We start from the raw sequence: 19395 nt of genomic DNA, 5'->3' as shown, positions 1-19395 counted from the left end.
TCCAAAGGGATCTCCCAACGCAAAGGACCCAAACCGTTCTTTTTTCAGGTGGGGGAAGGAGACAAACAAGTATGGAAATTTCTTTACATTGTATGTATTAAACCCTTTGAATGAAAGAGCAATGAAACTGTCCTCCCAAATTACATATGTCTCCTTACCCACGTACATTTTTAGAAACACTGTCAAGTGATTTACCACAACCACTGCTTAAAGTGCCCTGAAATGTGTTAGAAATCCCCTTCAGTGGCAGATGGTGAAGCAAATGGATTACTGTGGTTTAAATTCCATAATAAAGTTATAAAGTTTAAATTCCATCACAGTCAATCTTAAATCGTTTTACATAATGCTCCAAAATGAGGTCGAGTTACCCATCAAAAATGATGAGTCTTGCCAAATGAGTTACTTTTCTCAGTGAAAAAAGACGAACAGAAGAGGGATTCAAATGCTACAAATGTATGTTCCCCTGGTCTTTTTCTCTGGTAGATGACCATGGCTGAGGGGAAGAATTACAAAACTCAAACTCAACTAAAACTCCCTGAGCAATTCACAATACACTGCGCCACAAAGAGGTTGTCAAGGAGGGACAAAAATGGCAGAGTGTGATTTTCATTTGAGCAAACGTTATATAAGGTATTCTCTGCAGAAAAAAAATATCAGCATCCACAACACTCCACAACAAAGAGCCTAAATGTACTAACTTCTCAAGAAATCTTGAGTTTTAGCACATCTACATCTACATGTAAAGTACAATGTAAGTTGCCATGTTTCTACTGTACTGTTGAACTTTTTGGTTAACCTCTCAGCACACCACGAAACACATGGACACCTCCGACATGAAAGCCACAGCTCTCATTAGTGAAATGCCCACATCTTCATCCCCGTCTTGATCCTCCAAACTCTTCTTTTGAAGTCTCCGTCCTCATCATCCTGATTACGGTCCCAAAGAGGCCACCGGGTTGAGCAATATTAGAAGGTGCAAATCCCTGGATGTTTTTTCAAATAATGTACAGCTTCCACTAATGCATGCTTCAATTTCATGCACGAATTCATTTGCTTAAAAAAAACAATCCCATGGTGCACTGCCTGATTTTGTACACATGCACAAAGACTGTGGTCAACATTGAAAATAAATGTTTAGAAAAAGTAGCACGTAGTCAGTTTCCCTATATAGTTTGTTTCAACATTTAAAATTATGTAGAAACTTTACTTCTCTGTTGCTACAGTAGTTGTTCAGTTTTACATGATATATTGGTAAATAGTTCTACCTCAAACAACAAATTCTGAAAAAGAATGACTCTATTTTTTTCCATCAATTTGTGGAATTCATCAATTGTCCTTTTGTTGAAATATGCAGGATTCAGAGCTAAAAATTGCATTACATGTAAAATAGAATGCAATCATTTCTTGTTCCATAATCTGAGGATGAATACATGTATGAAAGTGCATAAAACTCAAGCAATGCTGTCTGCATTATTTTAAACCTCCCAACAGCTAGTGAACGTTGGATTTTCTTACCCGAAGAAGCTGCTGGGGAAGGGTCTTTGCAACCTTGCAATTGCGCTTTGGCCCCAACCAAGCACGACGCATTAATACCCGGTACATGTACGTCAACTGCGGATATGAAAAAAGACTTCTTACACAAGCGTACATGTACATGTATTCATGAGCGTCATTCATAATTGCAAAAGTGCAGCTTTAAATCCTGCAATCAATCTTAGGATCATGAACTTCCAACCAAATCAAACTGACAAAGCACACTGCGCAACATCCGATGTTTGTTTCATTAAAAATGCTCTAGCATCATACAAGTAACATATGGCTATCAAAAATAATACTTTGATCCATATTTATTGACTCTGTGCAGGAGAACGCCATCCGCACAACAGAGTAGGTTACAAATTCCACAATTAACATGGTACATAAGTACAGCATGCACACATTCATACTATAAAAGTTGTTACTCTGTTGTACTCTTGTACTATCAAAGTGCACATGTGCTTGAGTGAATTTTACGCGTGTACCGGTACTACTACAAATTATTCAATAGTTAAATGTGCTTTGCCAGACAGTCCAAGAGTGCAGATTACACATTTGTTTATATAAATTCTAAAATATCTGCAAAGATTATGCATTTGAACTGAGAAAGGATGCCTTCAGCAATGTTCAGACTTAAGTCACACGTATGTACAGTGTATAATTTATTTGATTACGACACTTACATTGTATTTCATGGCACCCGTGGGATCTAGCTAAGTTACTCGTTAATATTTCAAATTTAGCAAGGAACAAATTAATAATGTAATCTAGCGGTATATTTGTTGATGGCAGACCATAAAATGGATTTCCTAAATCTACACTACCAGGCCATTCCATATCAAATCACACTACAGCAAAGGTTCATGTTTTAGAGATCAGACATTTACATATGTTGTACCATGAATTGCCATTCGGACATTTCCTGTACAAACCAATGGGAATGTCCAATGTCAAAGAGTAAAAATGAAATTGTTGTAATATCTCTGTTTTTATTGCCACAAAGGAGATGGAAAGCCATAGCAACTTTGCAAGACAGCTTTCCTACCTGTCATTCAAGTTACAAAACTCCCATTTCATGTCTCCTTTGACTATGGTAATCTGTTGCACGCGCGAACATAATTATTGGTGTCACATGAACATACTTTATTTCATAAACTTAAAATAGCACAGAATCTACATACATGTACCAGTATATACATGTACATGAACTGTACATAATCTGAATTTAGGACTTTTTGTTGCTTTTGCAGATTTATTCTCAGGACGCATCTGTCAACAGCAAAAGAAGTAGTGCTTTATATGGGTCATTCCATGAAGTTGGGGCACAATTTGTCATGGTGTCAGTTGTTACATGGGTTCTGTAAAAATGAACAGCTATTTCCCTGCATATGGATTCCAAATTGACATTGTTATACATCCTGCAAGGCTGAATACAGAGGGGTGTGTTTGAGTAAATGACCTACTCTGCAGGTCCTGACAGGTGGTAAAAGTTACCCATGTAACAAGGACACCATCACAAACTGTGCCCCAACCTCGTGGAATGACCCATAGCGGTATCTTTATATTGTGATGTTCATACCGGTACATACATGTACTAGTACATGAAATAAGGCCGAGTGTCTGCATTAGTAAGCAGAAGAAGTGGGTTTGTATCACATCCTAACAAGCTTTTGAAGTTTGGTTTTTTTGGCAACTCTTGGACCACTATTTAACATTAGAATACACAGTGAATATGAGCATTGGTGTAAGTCCAAAGCCTGGAGTAGAACTAATCAATTGAAGCTGAATATTGTTTTCCATTTCATAATTTATTTGTGCTATTACAATAGATTATGCAAACTACATGTACCTTCATCACTACAGAATAAATTTGATCTGAAGCATCCAAAGAGCCTAGAGCTGAATACTTTTTAAGATTTCCCTTTAAATTAATGTACACGTACCATAAAATCTATCTTCAAATTGATCCAAATTACACGTACAATACTTGTATTTTGAGATGGGTCACAAATTCATACAGTTACGTACATGTACAATGTATCATGTTCACTGCTGCCACAGGTAATGACAGAAATTCATCCAGTATCCCTTAATAAATGAGGTATTTTATTCTTTCAGGAAACTGTATACTCTGTTTTTGGCTGGGTATCACTTGGCCAGTTAATGCCTTCCATGCTGGTTGGAACAGGCAAAATACAAGGCAGCTGATGCCCTTAATTTGGTATTCTTGTCCTTCATGGAAAATATACCCGGTGGCTTGATAACGACAAAAGCTATCATTTTGCAAATTAATTCCCTTCATTTTGATCAGAACCGGTCGGAAAGGGCAAGTTTGGTTCACGTTACAATGTCATGTACACGTACATGTACGTACACTGAACAATGTATATGCAAAAGGCGCAGATGTAGTGTCATGTTGTAGCGTTTTTCCCCCTTGTAAAAATAAGAACACTTGCATCCACAGTAGACTCCATGTACATTTTTCCCAGCAGTAGATTAGGAGCCTTTAACTTTTGACCCTGTAATGTCAAGCCTCCTAATTGATTTAAGAGCACTCCTACACAGGACCCACTTTTATTGCTTTGGCCTTCTTACCACATTCCTCTGGCAGACTTCTGGTCTAGGATTTCTTACTTTATAATTAGATTTTAGTTAGATTTACCCTTGTTCTTCCGGCCTATGTTCCCAACCCTATTTTCACCACTTGGTCATATTTTTAGCCAGTCTCATCACAACCACTCTCCAAGCAACATCTCTGTGCACAGTACTCCCACTCTCTCTTGTACAAGCTGAAAATAGTTTAGAATAAAAGTTCCTTTCTCAAAAGTTAGTACCTGTTGTAAACATTGTTTCTTTCTTATACAACACTACTAAATTGGTGACCCAGACGTGATTTGAACATGCCACTCGAAGAAACACCAGCAGTGGGCTCGACTGCCACACCCATGACAGCTGCAGTTAGCCTGAAACTACCTCAGTACTGGCCAGCAGATCCACATGTATGGTTTGCTCAGGTGGAGGCCCAGTTTGCCACAAGAGGGATCAACGCGGAGAAAACGAAATACAACCACATCATTTCAGCTCTCACTCCGTCTATTGCTCAGGAAGTCAGGGACATCCTCCTAAATCCTCCACAAGACACCCCCTACAAAACCCTGCGTGAGGAGCTGATCAAAAGAACAACGGCAACTGAACAAAAACGACTACAGCAGCTTCTGACAGACGAGGTACTTGGCGATCGTAAGCCGACGCAGTTACTGCGGCGGATGCGCCAACTCCTCGGTGACAGAGTACTGGAAGACTCGATCCTGCGCCAGTTATTCTTGCAACGGTTACCAGCTAGCGTACAGATGGTAATCACCTCGGCAGGAGACTCCATGACGATGGAACAACTCGCCGAGCTGGCTGACAAAGTCATGGCTGTGTCCATCCCATCTCACGGGGTAAACTCAGTGACACCGGTGGCTACCCCGACAGCAAACCGGCAGAGCGAGGTAGAACTTCTTCGCGGCGAGATAAATCGCCTAACTACTCAAATCCAGAAACTGGCGACCAACCCTCAACGCTCCCGTTCAAACTCTCGCAGTCGTCGACCCCGTGCCGGCACTCCAACTCCTCCGGATGACGGCAACGTGTGCTGGTATCATGCCAAATTTGGTGACGGGGCCCACAAGTGCACCCAGCCCTGTTCCTTCAATGCCAGCAACCAGGGAAACGGCCAGGCCGGCAAGTAAAGGCGGCATACTCTGCCGGCCACTCCACACCCTCTCGCCTGTTTTATGTAACTGACCGCCACTCTGCACGCCAATTCCTCGTAGATACAGGAGCTGAGGTGAGCGTCATCCCTCCTACCCCGCAGGAGCGCACCCACCGTCGCCATGGTCAAGATCTCCAAGCAGCAAATTCATCGACAATTGCTACTTACGGTGAGAGATCTTTGACACTTGACATTGGTATCCGGCGGCCATGTCGCTGGGTTTTTGTAATTGCAGAAATTCAGCAGGCCATATTAGGCGCAGATTTCCTTCGTCATTTCAATTTGCTGGTAGATCTTCGACATCACAGGCTTCTTGATGCCACAACCAAGTTGAGCATCACCGGCAAAGCCTCGAACACACAATCGGTCGGTCTTGTCCTCGCGCCACCGCCCCCATCACATTTCGCAGACATCCTGAAGGAATTTCCGGACATCACCCGTAGATCATCCTGTCGTGACACTCCAGTCAAACATAATGTTACGCATCATATTGTCACGACAGGCCCGCCTGCCGCGGCCCGACCACGGCGTCTTGCCCCTGACCGCCTTAAAGTTGCTAAGGATGAATTCCAGCACATGATGGCTCTTGGCATCATTCGGCCTTCTGACAGCAATTGGTCGTCGCCCCTCCACATGGTCCCCAAGAAGCAACCTGGCGATTGGCGGCCATGTGGAGACTACCGAGCCCTGAACTCATCCACAGTGCCAGACCGTTATCCTGTGCCCCACATACAGGACTTTACCAGCTCACTACATGGCACAATGATATTCTCAAAAATCGATCTCGTCCGCGCATATCACCAAATACCAATGGCACCGGAAGATGTCGCGAAAACAGCCATCACTACACCGTTTGGACTTTTTGAATTTGTTCGAATGCCGTTCGGATTGCGCAACGCTGCCCAGACATTCCAGCGATTCATCGATGAAGTCACAAGCGGACTTGATTTTTGTTATGCTTACATTGATGATCTTTTGATCGCCAGTGCCGATGCCGAACAACATGCTCAACATCTCCGTCTTCTGTTTAGCCGCCTCAATGAGTATGGAGTGGTCATCAATCCGGCCAAATGTTGCCTTGGTACGGAATCACTTGAGTTCCTTGGACATCGAGTTGATGCTCAAGGGGTGCAACCACTCGAAACAAAGGTCAGTGCCATCCGCGATTTTCCGCAGCCAACTACTCTGACCAAACTGCGCGAATTTCTCGGACTAGTTAACTTCTACCGCCGCTTCATTCCTCATTGTTCGCAAATCCTCCAGCCACTCACCGATCTGCTCACTAATGCAGGAAAGAAATCAGCACCGTTGCCTTGGAGTGACACTGCTACGGCTGCATTTCAAGCGGTCAAAACTGCCCTCACTAATGCCACTCTCCTCGCTCATCCCAAGCCAGACGCGCCTCTGTGCGTCATGTCAGATGCTTCGGATGTCGCTGTTGGAGCCGTTCTCCAACAACGAGTGGACAACGCATGGCAACCACTCGCATTTTTCTCCAAGAGACTTCAACCCGCCGAGACACGTTATAGCACATTCGGTCGCGAATTGTTAGCCATTTACCTCGCCATCAAACATTTTCGGCACTCGCTTGAGGGTCGACATTTTCACGTGCTTACTGACCACAAGCCGCTCACATATGCTCTCAGCACCTCATCTGACCGTCACCCCCCTCGCGAAAGTCGCCACCTCGACTTCATATCACAATTTACCTGTGATATCAGACATGTGAAAGGTGGAGATAACCTCGCAGCCGACGCACTATCACGTGTTGAACTTAACACTCTTCGCTTGGAACAATCTTCTCTCATCGATTTCCGCAAAATGGCGGAATTGCAGACAAACAGTGCGGAACTGGCACAACTTCAAACATCATCGTCATCCTCCCTCAAATTCCACGCCGTTCCGCTCCATTCTTGCGACACAACATTAATTTGTGACATTTCGACTGGACATCCACGTCCGTTCGTGCCAGTAGAGTTTCGTCGCACCGTATTTGATGCACTGCACTCCCTGTCACACCCAGGCATTCGCGCTACGCAACGCCTACTCACAGATCGATATGTCTGGCCATCTATCAACCGAGATGTCAGACAGTGGGCCCGATCATGTATTCAATGCCAACGTGCAAAGGTTAGTCGTCACACCTTTGCCCCCCTCTCTCAATTTCCTGCCCCGGACTGTCGCTTTTCACATGTCCACATCGATCTGGTAGGACCATTACCACCATCCAATGGAAATACATACATGCTCACATGCATTGATCGTTTCACACGTTGGCCGGAGGCCATCCCATTGCCTAACATCACTGCTGAAACAGTCGCTCGTGCTTTTGTCACACACTGGGTTGCCTCATTCGGCGTTCCATCAACTCTCACCACTGACCGTGGTGCACAGTTCGACTCTGCACTCTTCCGTGCCCTGACCAACCTACTTGGCACTCAGTGTATACGTACCACTGCTTACCACCCCATTGCCAATGGCCTAGTGGAACGTTTCCACAGGCAACTCAAATCATCACTCAAGTCACAAGTTGACACAACCAATTGGACAGAGACATTACCACTCGTCCTGCTGGGGATTCGAACCGCCGTCAAGGCAGACTTCGGCCACAGTGTGGCTGAGCGTGTCTATGGAACCACTCTTCGTTTGCCCGGAGAATTTTTCGATACTACCACAGATGCCGTGGACCTCGACCCCACGGCCTATGTTCATCGTCTACAACGCTCCATGCGAAGTCTTCAACCACCCCCCGGCCGTTCCCAACAACGGACGAACATTCATGTTCCCTCAGACTTGCATACGTGCACCCATGTTTTTGTCCGCCGTGACGCGGTACGCAAACCTCTCCAACCCCCCTACGATGGCCCTTTCAAAGTTCTCAGCCGTTCAGACAAACATTTCATCATCGACCTAGGACATCGAAAGGACACTATTAGCATTGACCGCCTCAAATGTGCACATCTAGACATTGCCAAAGAAACAATTACTGTTCCGCCCAAACCTAACCAACCTGCCCCAGCACTCGCACCTAATATCAATCTCGATAATAATCACAATTCCTCTACGTCAGGCACTCCCTCCAAGCGTACCACACGCTCCGGCCGTACCGTCCATTGGCCAAAACGCTATGTTACATTCGTTCGTTCCTAATTTTTTTTGTTAATTTCTCAAGTTATTTTACTTTCCTTTTCATTATGTAGTCACTCACTGGAAGGGGGCTCCTGTAGCGTTTTTCCCCCTTGTAAAAATAAGAACACTTGCATCCACAGTAGACTCCATGTACATTTTTCCCAGCAGTAGATTAGGAGCCTTTAACTTTTGACCCTGTAATGTCAAGCCTCCTAATTGATTTAAGAGCACTCCTACACAGGACCCACTTTTATTGCTTTGGCCTTCTTACCACATTCCTCTGGCAGACTTCTGGTCTAGGATTTCTTACTTTATAATTAGATTTTAGTTAGATTTACCCTTGTTCTTCCGGCCTATGTTCCCAACCCTATTTTCACCACTTGGTCATATTTTTAGCCAGTCTCATCACAACCACTCTCCAAGCAACATCTCTGTGCACAGTACTCCCACTCTCTCTTGTACAAGCTGAAAATAGTTTAGAATAAAAGTTCCTTTCTCAAAAGTTAGTACCTGTTGTAAACATTGTTTCTTTCTTATACAACACTACTAAAATGTAACATCTTTCGACATGTACAGTGTACTGGAAAGTACACGTATAATATTTCAAACTGTCTTGTTCCCTTACTTTTTTCATGAAAATGGATTTGAAGTTTGGGGAGTCTTAATTGAATTTACAGGTAGACCTTGAAGAGACCACTGGAACTCAAAGAAGTCCATGAGTAGAATCAGTTACTGCATGTACATGTACCGGTATGTACATGTTTGTACACAGAGGCCGTTCTTGTCATATTCATTGTCACCAAGACCAGAATGTTTCAAACAAAACCTGCCTCTCAACTTTTAAACTGCCTGAACAGTATCTCTTGTGTTATGATTATCAGGTCCTAATGATAAACACCTAGATACAGGTGCACCATTGTTGGCATATGAACCTCTTGACCTTTTCTGATTAAAGCAAATGACATGTTTCATCTGCTTACATTGGCCCAAAAGCACGTAATCCATTACTTCAAACTGGTGCAGGTTAATATTTACATGTACATGTAACATTTGCATGAAATCGGTCAGAAGTATTCTAATATGATTCATAAGACCAAAAAATTTTGTTTCCTGTTTCTCGACCTACCACATTTGACAGCACCATCCTAATGTTTGTTGTTTTTTTGAGAGAAATTTTGGGTAAATATTAAATTTGAAATAAGGAGAAAAAAAACAATTATTTACCATCTAAAGCAGACTCCCAAGTGAGAAAACTCTGAGCAAAACCCAGCTGCATGGCATGGCACTTGTTTCACAAAATGGTGGTCATACACACGTAATTGCAGAAGAAAAGGATGTACACGTACAGTGCACCACGGATGTAAAAACATTAGAATGCCAACAGAATAGAAATGTACTATACGTGTAATGTAAACAGGAAATGCGTCATGGATTATGCATTCAAGAGAATAATTTCACATGTTTTGTTTCACGCTACTATTATCCCTGTCCACTGACATAATGTTCTGAACAACCGCTGAGGAAAATATTTTACCCATGCTATGTATGTAATTAAGCATTGGCAAAACAAATGACTCCCAATTTCTGTTTTCTGTACACCATAAAGACAACATATCTTAAACAAAACAAACTTTTGGATTCTCCATGAATAAAAAGGTCTATTTGTGAGGACACTTGTTTGTGAGGACGCATGGAGTAGTGGTAGGAAGTGCAGTCTTCCCAGTGTCTGAGCTGGTCCATGATGTGAAGTTTACTTGGGTACATGCTCTGTGTGACTTTCTGCTCTTCTTACCAGTGGATATGACAAAAAAGTCTAACATCTTTGCCAGGTTACTCACATTGAAAAGGACACTTTTTCAACGTTTCAAATTGTCCATGCATTTCCAAACGTGTCGTTGGTGTCAGTACAAGAGGGCAGTTTTCGTATTGGGTAGGGTTCTGTTCAAATCGAGAACCTAACCTTTGTTCAGTTAAAGAAAATTCTAAAAAAAGTTGAATTAACAATGAATCACTAAAGTAGACAATCTTTACAACCGGTAATTATTAAAGAATCTGGCAAATTTTAGTGCCAAAATAACACTTGAGGTTTCTGCCTCAGATGACATCACACTATTGCTCATGAATATGCAAATCAGCATTGGCATGAAAAGTTAAAAAAAGCCTAAAGGCAACAATGAAAATTACAAACTAGGTCAAATGAGACAAAGGGAACATTAAAGTATACAAGAACCGCATTAACAAACTAACACTGCATGGGCCCTTTAATCCCAACAGTCCCAAATCCTCCAATTTCAATATGATTTTACATACACCCTTGGGGGTTAGGGTTAAGGTATTTGAATTACAGAGTAGTACTGTGCATTTGCATGCATGGGGGTAACACAGTAACAGGGTATCTCTAGATGTAAAGTAGAAGAAACCTATCCTCTTAAGTCAAAGAAAAAGACAAAAAGCAAATTTGTTAGGTTACAACACATTTCAAACTCCAATTCTGCCTATCAACAAACTTTGGACATTTAAGTCATGCAATGAAGCCAGGTTCTTTATACGTTCATTAATTTGTCCAAAAACCTTTCTATTTCTTTGCCTGAAGAGCTGAGTGATTTGCATACAGGTTGTTAGGGTACCTGGTTCAACAATATGAAACCAGTTCTTGACATCATCAGTTCTGATGCACATGTATTCCAAATGAGTACAGAAACAATTCAATATTGGACCATCACATTTTTCAAGTGTCATACATGTAAATACCACCAAGTTTACCCTACATTAAAAACCTGTTCTTCCTAGTTTCTAAACCCCCTTTCCTTGGTAATTTATCTCTCTGAAATGAACAGGCACCCGTTTTAAAACTTGCTGACATTTACGACAATTTAGAATTGTGATGGGCTTACGTGGAATTCTTCCCTGCTACACATTTTGCCACAGACTAGATGCTGATCTACAAAAACATATGGTAGTTTTGCTAAAAACTGTGATGCAAAGGAAACATATACTAGTACTTTGGCCATATCTCAAGATCTAGTAACTCTCTAAAATGTATTGTACGGGAAGTAAAAGCCAAGATGGACAACATAAAGAAATGGACCAGTCTCACCACTACATTAGCGAGAGGCCTAACAACAGATACCAGTAGGTCAGAATGAAGGATTGGTTGCCAAAGCTCTGGCAGGGTACAGCACGTGATGATGATATGCATTTAATCTCACAGGAAGACATCAGATTGAGTAGACCCCAAACGTACACATACACCAAAAACTTCACTCACCTTCACTCACTCTTATCATAATTCCAAAATATTTCCATAAAGTAAAATCAGAAGGTTTCGATTCAAAGCATAAGATTAGCCAGGCATATATGACAATGCATTTAAGTCCAACATTTTGAAGAGATGGATTACCCAGTAGGCCTAGTCTGGAAACATAACTGGAAGAACATGGATACATTTTTCCCTGTATTTTGTGAGAGAGAACTGGTACAGTACTGGTACATTTCAGTTGGCACACTAGGAGCGCTTGCATGAGACTCCCTACCAGTATCATAAAACAGAAAATTACAAGAACATTTACAATTTAAGACTTTTGGACTCACCTAAGTACTGTACCTGTGTATATAGATAACGATGACATTGTATTGAATAACTGCAGGGTTAGTTTTGTGGAAAGAGGGTAGGGTTCAGATTTCAGAGGGTAATAATGGGGTATAAATGCTGATGGTGGCATAAACGACACAAATTGGAAAATAAACATGGCGACAGACCGACAGTGTACAAGCTGATTTAGTATCAAGAAGCCAATCTCTGACCAGTTACACAAGGTTAAAGGAAGCACACAGTCCTTTGCTGCCTCGTTGCCATAGGCTTTGTGGTAACCAACATGGCATGGTAAAATTGTACGCATGGGAATGAGGTAACCAGTACCTCCTCACTACTAGTATCACAGTGTGTCCGTATCACAGTACGTCCGTATGTGTCAAGTTGCACAGGCAGATACAGAAAAATCATGTCTATTCTTTGAATTGACTGTTTTAAATTTACAAAAGCAGGGTTGATCGTATTAAGGAAAACATTACCTGAGGTTGCACACTTTTGGGGACCAGTCTTTTTTGTAAGAATAATAAAAGTGGAGGGGTACACAATCCCCAATGGTGCATCATCATGGAGTGCAGTTTTAATGGACGAACGCGTACTAAGCATTCTCTCATGCACATCATAGACGAAGAACAGCCTTCCTCCATCAGGCAGGCAATCTACATTTACACCATGCTTGCACAAAAAAAACCCAAATTTTCCAACTCTATGCAAATTAACCCCTAGAAATCTACAAAGGACCTCCCTTACAACAGACGGATAAAATACATACCGGCACACGCCACAGGCATCATTGCACTTTACAGCCCATTTCACAAATTTTACACAGTACTATACGTGTACCTTATGTAACTCTACTTGGGCCGAATGTCGTTACATAAGTTGCACAACCTGTGCAGAAGACAGTGACTTGTGCAACAAATTATGACGTACATTGTACATTGTAACCCCTTACATATGTACAGACCGTATATGTACATGTAGGCAATCCTTCAAGGTGGTGTTCAAAGTTGCACAGAGTGAATTGGAAGTAAACCTTCATTCAAGTGGTATCAGTTCAATGGCTGTACAAAACAAAATTTTCTTTTACCAGATCATGGCAAAATATACACTTTAGGAGGGGAATCCTCCTAAGGTGAATTCTTGCCTAATTTCCGGACTCCACCATTTTTGAAAACTGGACAAAATTTCATTACACCGAAATTTCTTCACAAAGGTTCAGCAGCATGTATTATGAAGGTTATTCAACCAAGTGAATTTGACGGGTTTTTTTGAGCAAGAAGTCTGGGAAAACTGTATGAGGAAAGTCACGTAAAAGTTAACGTGTGCCACATTAGGGGACTCTAGTGTTTTGTTTCAATGTACATGTCCATGATGGTATAGTCCTAATTTCACCACCTAATGTCAAGTCTGGTTGGTTGTGATAGCAACGGGTGAAAGAAGGGCCTGGCGACTGCATACTGTCATGGAAGTCAGCCCTCTTGTCATAAAATTGATCCTGCAGATATTCTACATGGTGTCATAATCCAGACTTTAACCACTTCATCCGGGGGCATTTATGAATATTGATGATGGGGGACGGGATAATTTCCTTTTTTTCTGTTTTCAAAATTCTTTAAAAAATTCATATCTTCATTTACTGGACACTAACACCCACATGAAGGACTGTCTGGTTTTTACTCTAATCTGACAGACAACATCTATTGACACCTGAGTATTTCAGCCAGGCCTGCCGCCTTGTAAAAAGAGCCCAGATTGTGCGGTGTTACGTAAGTTTATTCTGTTCACAAACCTGCCTCAGTGCGCTGCTGACCTCTTTTCAATAGGGGCCAGATTAGCATGCAGCGGTGCTGTGTGGCTCATTGCTGTGGTGGTGGAGCGCTTTTATCCCTGGAGGTAATCCACTCACGCTAAATGCCCCAAAACGTGGTATACAATGCAAAACAAGGCTGGATTATCTCCACTATTGAAAGTGAAAAACTGTTGGTAATGCCCAGCAGCCTGGTCTTTTGTTCTGAGTACGGTCTTTTGTTACAAGGCCCAGTTCCCTTTGTCCGATTTCAGAGACCCTGGCCACGCGTATAAAGAATACATGTCCGGTACCGGTAACCCCAGCGACAAGTGGTTAATACCGGTTTCGTGCAATCTTTAACCAATCGCAAATTGATTGTACATGTACCCCCTTCAGACTAGTCCAAATAGCCTGGGCCCTACAAATTACCTGTTTTTAACATTTGGACATGGTTGCGCAATAGTAGGGTCCAAGTACCGGTACCTTCTATACATGTAGGTTTTAGCTTCCATTAATTCATTTCACTAAAAATAGCTCATATGATCAAAATCCAAGTTACTTGGACTACCTTCAGACTAGCCCCGCTAGTGTGGCACAGACTCTCACTCCCGATCCATCCTTAGCCACACATCCGTATAAGCAATTTTGTGTCGGCGTATTGAACATTTTGGTGCACCAACTTATCACCGTGGGTGCAATTTCTTTTGCACAAGAACATGATTCTTGACCTTTCCGCTTTCTAAAAACCATTTGCTGAATGATTTCACTCAAGTTACTCAGGTATTTTCCAGTCCTTTTGCCTTTATCCATTCAATCTAACAGGCTCGCTCTCATAGTCGCCATCTTTAAAATAAGGCCGTTGAACATTACATCACTTGATCCCTCATCGTTTCGACGGCTCTTCCATGTCAAGACATCTAAACTGCTGCCAAAGATTTGGAAGAGCCCATTGGTACATGTACATGTAGTATCTTACCGTTCAGTCTGTGTATTACATATGTCTTGACATGGAACAGCCATCAAGACGATGAGGGGTCAAGTGACGTAATGTTCACTGACCTTATTTTATAGATGGCGACTGTGAGAGCGAGCCTGTTAGATTAAATGGATAAAGGCAAAAAGACTGGAAAATACGGATGTGTGACTAAGGATGGATCGGGGAGTAAGAGTCCGTGCCACACTAGTGGGGCTACCTTCTGACCTGATTATCCTAGTACATGTAGGCCTAGACCTGTAAACAGGGCCCGATGTATACTCCTTCGCCAGTATATGATGGAGTATACATGTACATCGGGCCCAGTTTACGACGAGTCTAATGTACATGTAGGCTGAGCCTATGAATGGATGTTATTCAAAGGCGAATCAACTCTGGATGGAGATGGAATACAATAAATGGAGGTAGGCCTACGCGTAGAAACACCTCAAAATTTTAGAAGTATTTTTCAGTTCTATTTATTTTAATATGGAAATGACAGGTTTGCAACTAACAGTTTAAGCTAAACACGCTCATTATATGTATGCACAAGGGACTCATATTCACAAGCTTAGCTTCTTTTGGGCCCCCCTCAGTCTTCACTCTCTTGTCGAACCATTTTTGTAGATATTATGTACATATATTTATTTGTGAACACTGTGGAAATAAAATGAATGAAACTGCCTAGGCCAACAAAATCCAAGGGTCACTGACACTGACTGCATCACAACCCTAGGCTATGTTAAGCAAGCCTCCTCCCTGGGCTTCTTCTTAGCAGTTTAACTGGGATTTAGCCTGTTAGTGAGTGCTCAGAACATGCAGGAAGCCGCCTCAAGTCTCGTACTTGTCATAGGCCTACTGTCTATGTATTCTCACGGAACAGATGCAGTACGCCTATGTCATTGCACGGACATAACGGAGAATACTGAATAGGCCTACCTCATGCGGCAACCGGCAAAGGACATTAAAGAGAAAACTTACTAAATTAAGTCACAGCTATTCAGCCTTGCTTGTTTCCCCATACGGCATGGATGAGATCCGGTGGAAATTCTCAAATTTATCTGCAAAGAGTTGACCGCAGCAGGTGGTTCGTCTACAAAAGCACAGCACACACTGTCACTAAACCCTACATAGTAGCTGACATCGACAGCCCGGCGCGGCGGCCAGCATGGTAAACAAAATCCATGCCGCAACCGCTATCGAGTCAATAGAGGGCGTTATAACAAATTAACAGGCACCGGAACTTCATGAAGTGGGCATCAAACTTGAGGGCTTAACTCGTCCAATGAAAATCTCAGAGGTGAGCACAGACAATTGACAAAACAAAGGCATCCAACCAACCAGGTGCCCCAACCCCACCCAACCAGTGACGTACACTGTTGTGAAATAGAGCCTTGGTGTGTACTTTTTTTTTTAGATGGTAAATCATCCTAAGTTCATTTTTAAAGTGCAATGACTGTTTGTAGCACCTTTCAGAGTCCCACCCTCTGCAAACAGAACCTTTATGAACAAATGAATTGAAAGTGAAGTTCATACCTGGTATGTTCTTGTTCTGTGATATTTCATAATTAGAGAAATACTGTGTGATTTTCAAATGGATATATCACATTGTGGAAATAACCTCTTAACTTGAAGATTTTAGAAGTGGGGACCTAGGGGAAAACAATAACAGAGAGAATGAATATATTGATTTCATTTTTATTATTTCTTATTTAAGAGCATTATCAAGCGAGTATCATGAATTCAGTGACATGAAAGTGTGGGGGCTCCTTTGAAGTTGACAAGACGTAACCAGACACGGGCCCAATTAGCAGCACAATACTTAATAGACACCTTGTAATGAACAACTGTGCAGAAACCTACCATGGACAGAAAATGACAGTTCAGCAAAGACCACATTATGTAAAACACAAAGTTAAAACCTCACAATACAATGTAACTACTACTAGATAAAATTGTGTTTTCAACAAAATTGTTAGTCTAAACTTGGTATCCATCAATGCATGACTAGCACTAACAACCACTTCCCTTTTACAGTAAATTTTTTCCCACATAACATTGACAAGAAATTTAAAACTTAGGAAAATAGAGAAAAAAGACAGAAGATACCCTATAACAAAATTAAATAATTTAAAATGAAATTAAATATTGGAGGCATAACTTGCTGTTGTTGCGACATGAATGGGCAAGGTAGCTATAATAGCATTTTTCTGACTACATGTGTATCAAAGTTTCACAAACTTATCACCACAATATCACATATATTGCACATATGAGCATGAACACACATCTCTTCACAAAACAGGACAAAGTATCATAATACATATTAATTACATCTTGAAGAACAAAAATATATATAGATTTCTTTACGGTATTGTGACATCAATGGGCAAGCCGTATCACACTCGAAGTGATACAGTAAGAACACTTTTGTACAAGAACTAATCTACTGCACATCTACTGGGGTAAGTGTACATGCACATATTTAAGCATTTCATGAATAAATCAAACCTACTTCAGTGAAGTGAATTAGCTCGGCAAGACATTGCAAATATACATGCACCTACATGTATTACTGCCACTGGGGGCACTCTTTACCTTACAGTGAGGACCGTGAGTGGAGAAAAAGAGGGTCCTATATCTCAGAGCCACGCACCAAGAGACTATGATCTATCTAGCAGTTCCAAAGGATGCATTAGTGGGATAAATGCAATTAGGCCTATCAAACTAAGTCTGTGGATTAGTTTTTTTCCACAGGATGTTTAGTCACTGGTGAATGTGCCGCTAAAAATACAACCTTTGCTTTTGTTACATTATCAACAAAGGATGCACCCCTAGGAAGGTCAAATCTTTTGCCGCCCTGGGACAATGAGCAGCTTTTACCAATGTAACATTCCCCCTCAAGATTCTCTTATGGTTGGTGACAGGACCAATGTAATTGGCCCTGGACATTTGAGGGGTTTTACAATTAGGTGTCACTAGGCTGAAGAAGGCTGTGAGATTTGTGGCAGCAACTACTTTCTGTCATTACTTGTACAGTTAAAGTGCACTGTCCGTGTTCTTGGGGTGTGACACCTTGAAAAATAGATTTTCAACTTGAATGGATAATTTTCTATGATAGCGTCTGCTATGGGCTTTTTCACTTGAAAAAGAATGGTCCATGATTGGTCAAGCAACAACTAATCATCAATTTTGGAGGATTCGCATAAGAAGGCAGGCTGGAGCTAGAGTGAGCATGTCTGTTTGGGAACAGGGTATATGAATAACGAACAGGACACAACACAACAGAAGCGTATGTACTCTATGTGCAGTGTTGAAAGCAAGTGGTCACAATGCGATCGCTCGCGTGCGAGATTTGCTCAGAGAAGACAATCAATGTTTTAAAAAAGCCAGGTCAATAAAGCTTTTAACAGATCCAATATCGACATGCATCTTTTCATCCTGTCAAACATAAGTACTGAAGTTGCTGACAACCAAGGTTGATGTTTTGGCAGACAACTTCAACCTCATTTGCGGGTAGCTGATCATGGCAGTTTTGCACATCTTGGATGCTCCCTCTGACCAGCTAAAATCTCTCAATTCACTGTTGCATTATTGGCAAGATCTGAAGCAGATAACAGAAGGTTTTTTTCCTTTTGCACTTCAAGTTCACAGGCACTTCACACTTTTTTGGCATAATTTAAAAGGCCCTTCGAACAGCACGTTTGGTTACAGAATAATTTTCAATTAAGACACTGTACAACAACACTCCCTTTAATTTGAGTCTCATAGGCAAGTATTCTCCAGGACAGACAATAATAGATTAATTATACCCTTCTCCACAGTACGTTCTCATGCTCAGGCCAAAGGTCAAGAGTGAGTTCAGAGTTCATCACCACGGTGTGTACGTTTCAAGGTTCCTGGTGTTTTTGAGACCACATTGCTTTAAGAGCCGAGTGCAATGATTCCCTGGTTGTTAAGCTTATAGGGTCAAAGGTCACCGCAAAGAAAAAGTTCAGAGTTCATCGTCAGGGTGTGAAGGTTGGTCCACTGGTGTCTGGTCTTGTTCAGGTAACGGTATCGGTTCGATCACAGAGTTCATCCCTAGCAGTATGTGACCCAACGCTTGTGCAGTCATTTGGAAGCTGAACGTTACAAGATTGGGAAGAGAAAACAGAGAGGCTGAATAAGAAACCTGTGTGCACTGCAGTTCATCAACGCCATTTTCCATGTCGGCTTTTGTGTCTTACATTGGCTTTATTTTACACTCCACGGTCCTTTGTGATGTCCTCCGCATAAATGAGTCCTACGACCATTTAATGCAATACTTTTGCATCAGAAAGAGCAACCCAGGCTTCTATGTTGGTGAACTGCTCATTTTAGCATGCATGCTGATAGCAACAGACATTGTGCAGGTGAGAAAATTTGACGTTCCTAATGATTTCCATGGTACAGGCTCCTCTTAAATGCCTGTAACTAAAAAATGGTCTCAGCGACTTATGATTCACTTTTCACAGAGCGGGTCACATTTTTTACAGTTAAAACTAAATGCAAGTATTGCACATCTCTAGCCTGGCACTAGACAATGCCGTGTGAGGCCAAATTCAGGAATACCAAATTTGGGCAAGAGAAGCCTGGTA

At 41.8% G+C, this 19395-nt stretch overlaps 3 protein-coding genes across 10 annotated transcripts in view; 1 reads left to right on the top strand and 2 right to left on the bottom strand.

The window, feature by feature from the left end:
• LOC110989370 (NACHT domain- and WD repeat-containing protein 1-like) overlaps positions 1-15927 on the bottom strand; it is a 129817-nt gene extending 113890 nt beyond the window's left edge. For 3 of the 5 annotated variants that reach the window (XM_022254109.2, XM_022256274.2, XM_022256182.2), the window contains exon 1: positions 15758-15927. The gene's annotated coding sequence lies outside the window, so the exon portion shown is untranslated. Of the gene's footprint in view, positions 1-1515; positions 1612-9646; positions 9795-15757 lie in introns of those variants that run through there. The other 2 variants (XM_022255675.2, XM_087149166.1) reach the window with 2 other exon arrangements.
• On the top strand, positions 4173-6037 carry LOC147795941 (uncharacterized). The gene has a single exon (XM_087149172.1). It carries the CDS (start codon positions 4437-4439, stop codon positions 5268-5270), a length of 834 nt encoding a protein of 277 aa, XP_087005298.1. The 5' UTR covers positions 4173-4436; the 3' UTR covers positions 5271-6037.
• A 531-nt stretch (positions 15928-16458) lies between the features above and the next one.
• ggcx (gamma-glutamyl carboxylase) overlaps positions 16459-19395 on the bottom strand; it is a 29749-nt gene continuing 26812 nt past the window's right edge. For all 4 annotated transcript variants that reach the window (XM_022225594.2, XM_022225583.2, XM_087149170.1 and 1 more), the window contains exon 17: positions 16459-18900. In XM_022225594.2, coding sequence (XP_022081286.2) covers positions 18771-18900 — 130 coding nt within the window. In that variant the 3' untranslated portion in view covers positions 16459-18770. The remainder of the gene's footprint in view (positions 18901-19395) is intronic.

Source organism: Acanthaster planci, linkage group LG19, assembly GCF_054643075.1.
Source record: "Acanthaster planci isolate LZ-2023a linkage group LG19, COTS_SCS, whole genome shotgun sequence".
Classification (NCBI taxonomy): domain Eukaryota; kingdom Metazoa; phylum Echinodermata; class Asteroidea; order Valvatida; family Acanthasteridae; genus Acanthaster; species Acanthaster planci.
The sequence above is the reverse complement of the archived record's forward strand: the minus strand, read 5'-3'. Positions and strand labels throughout refer to the sequence as shown.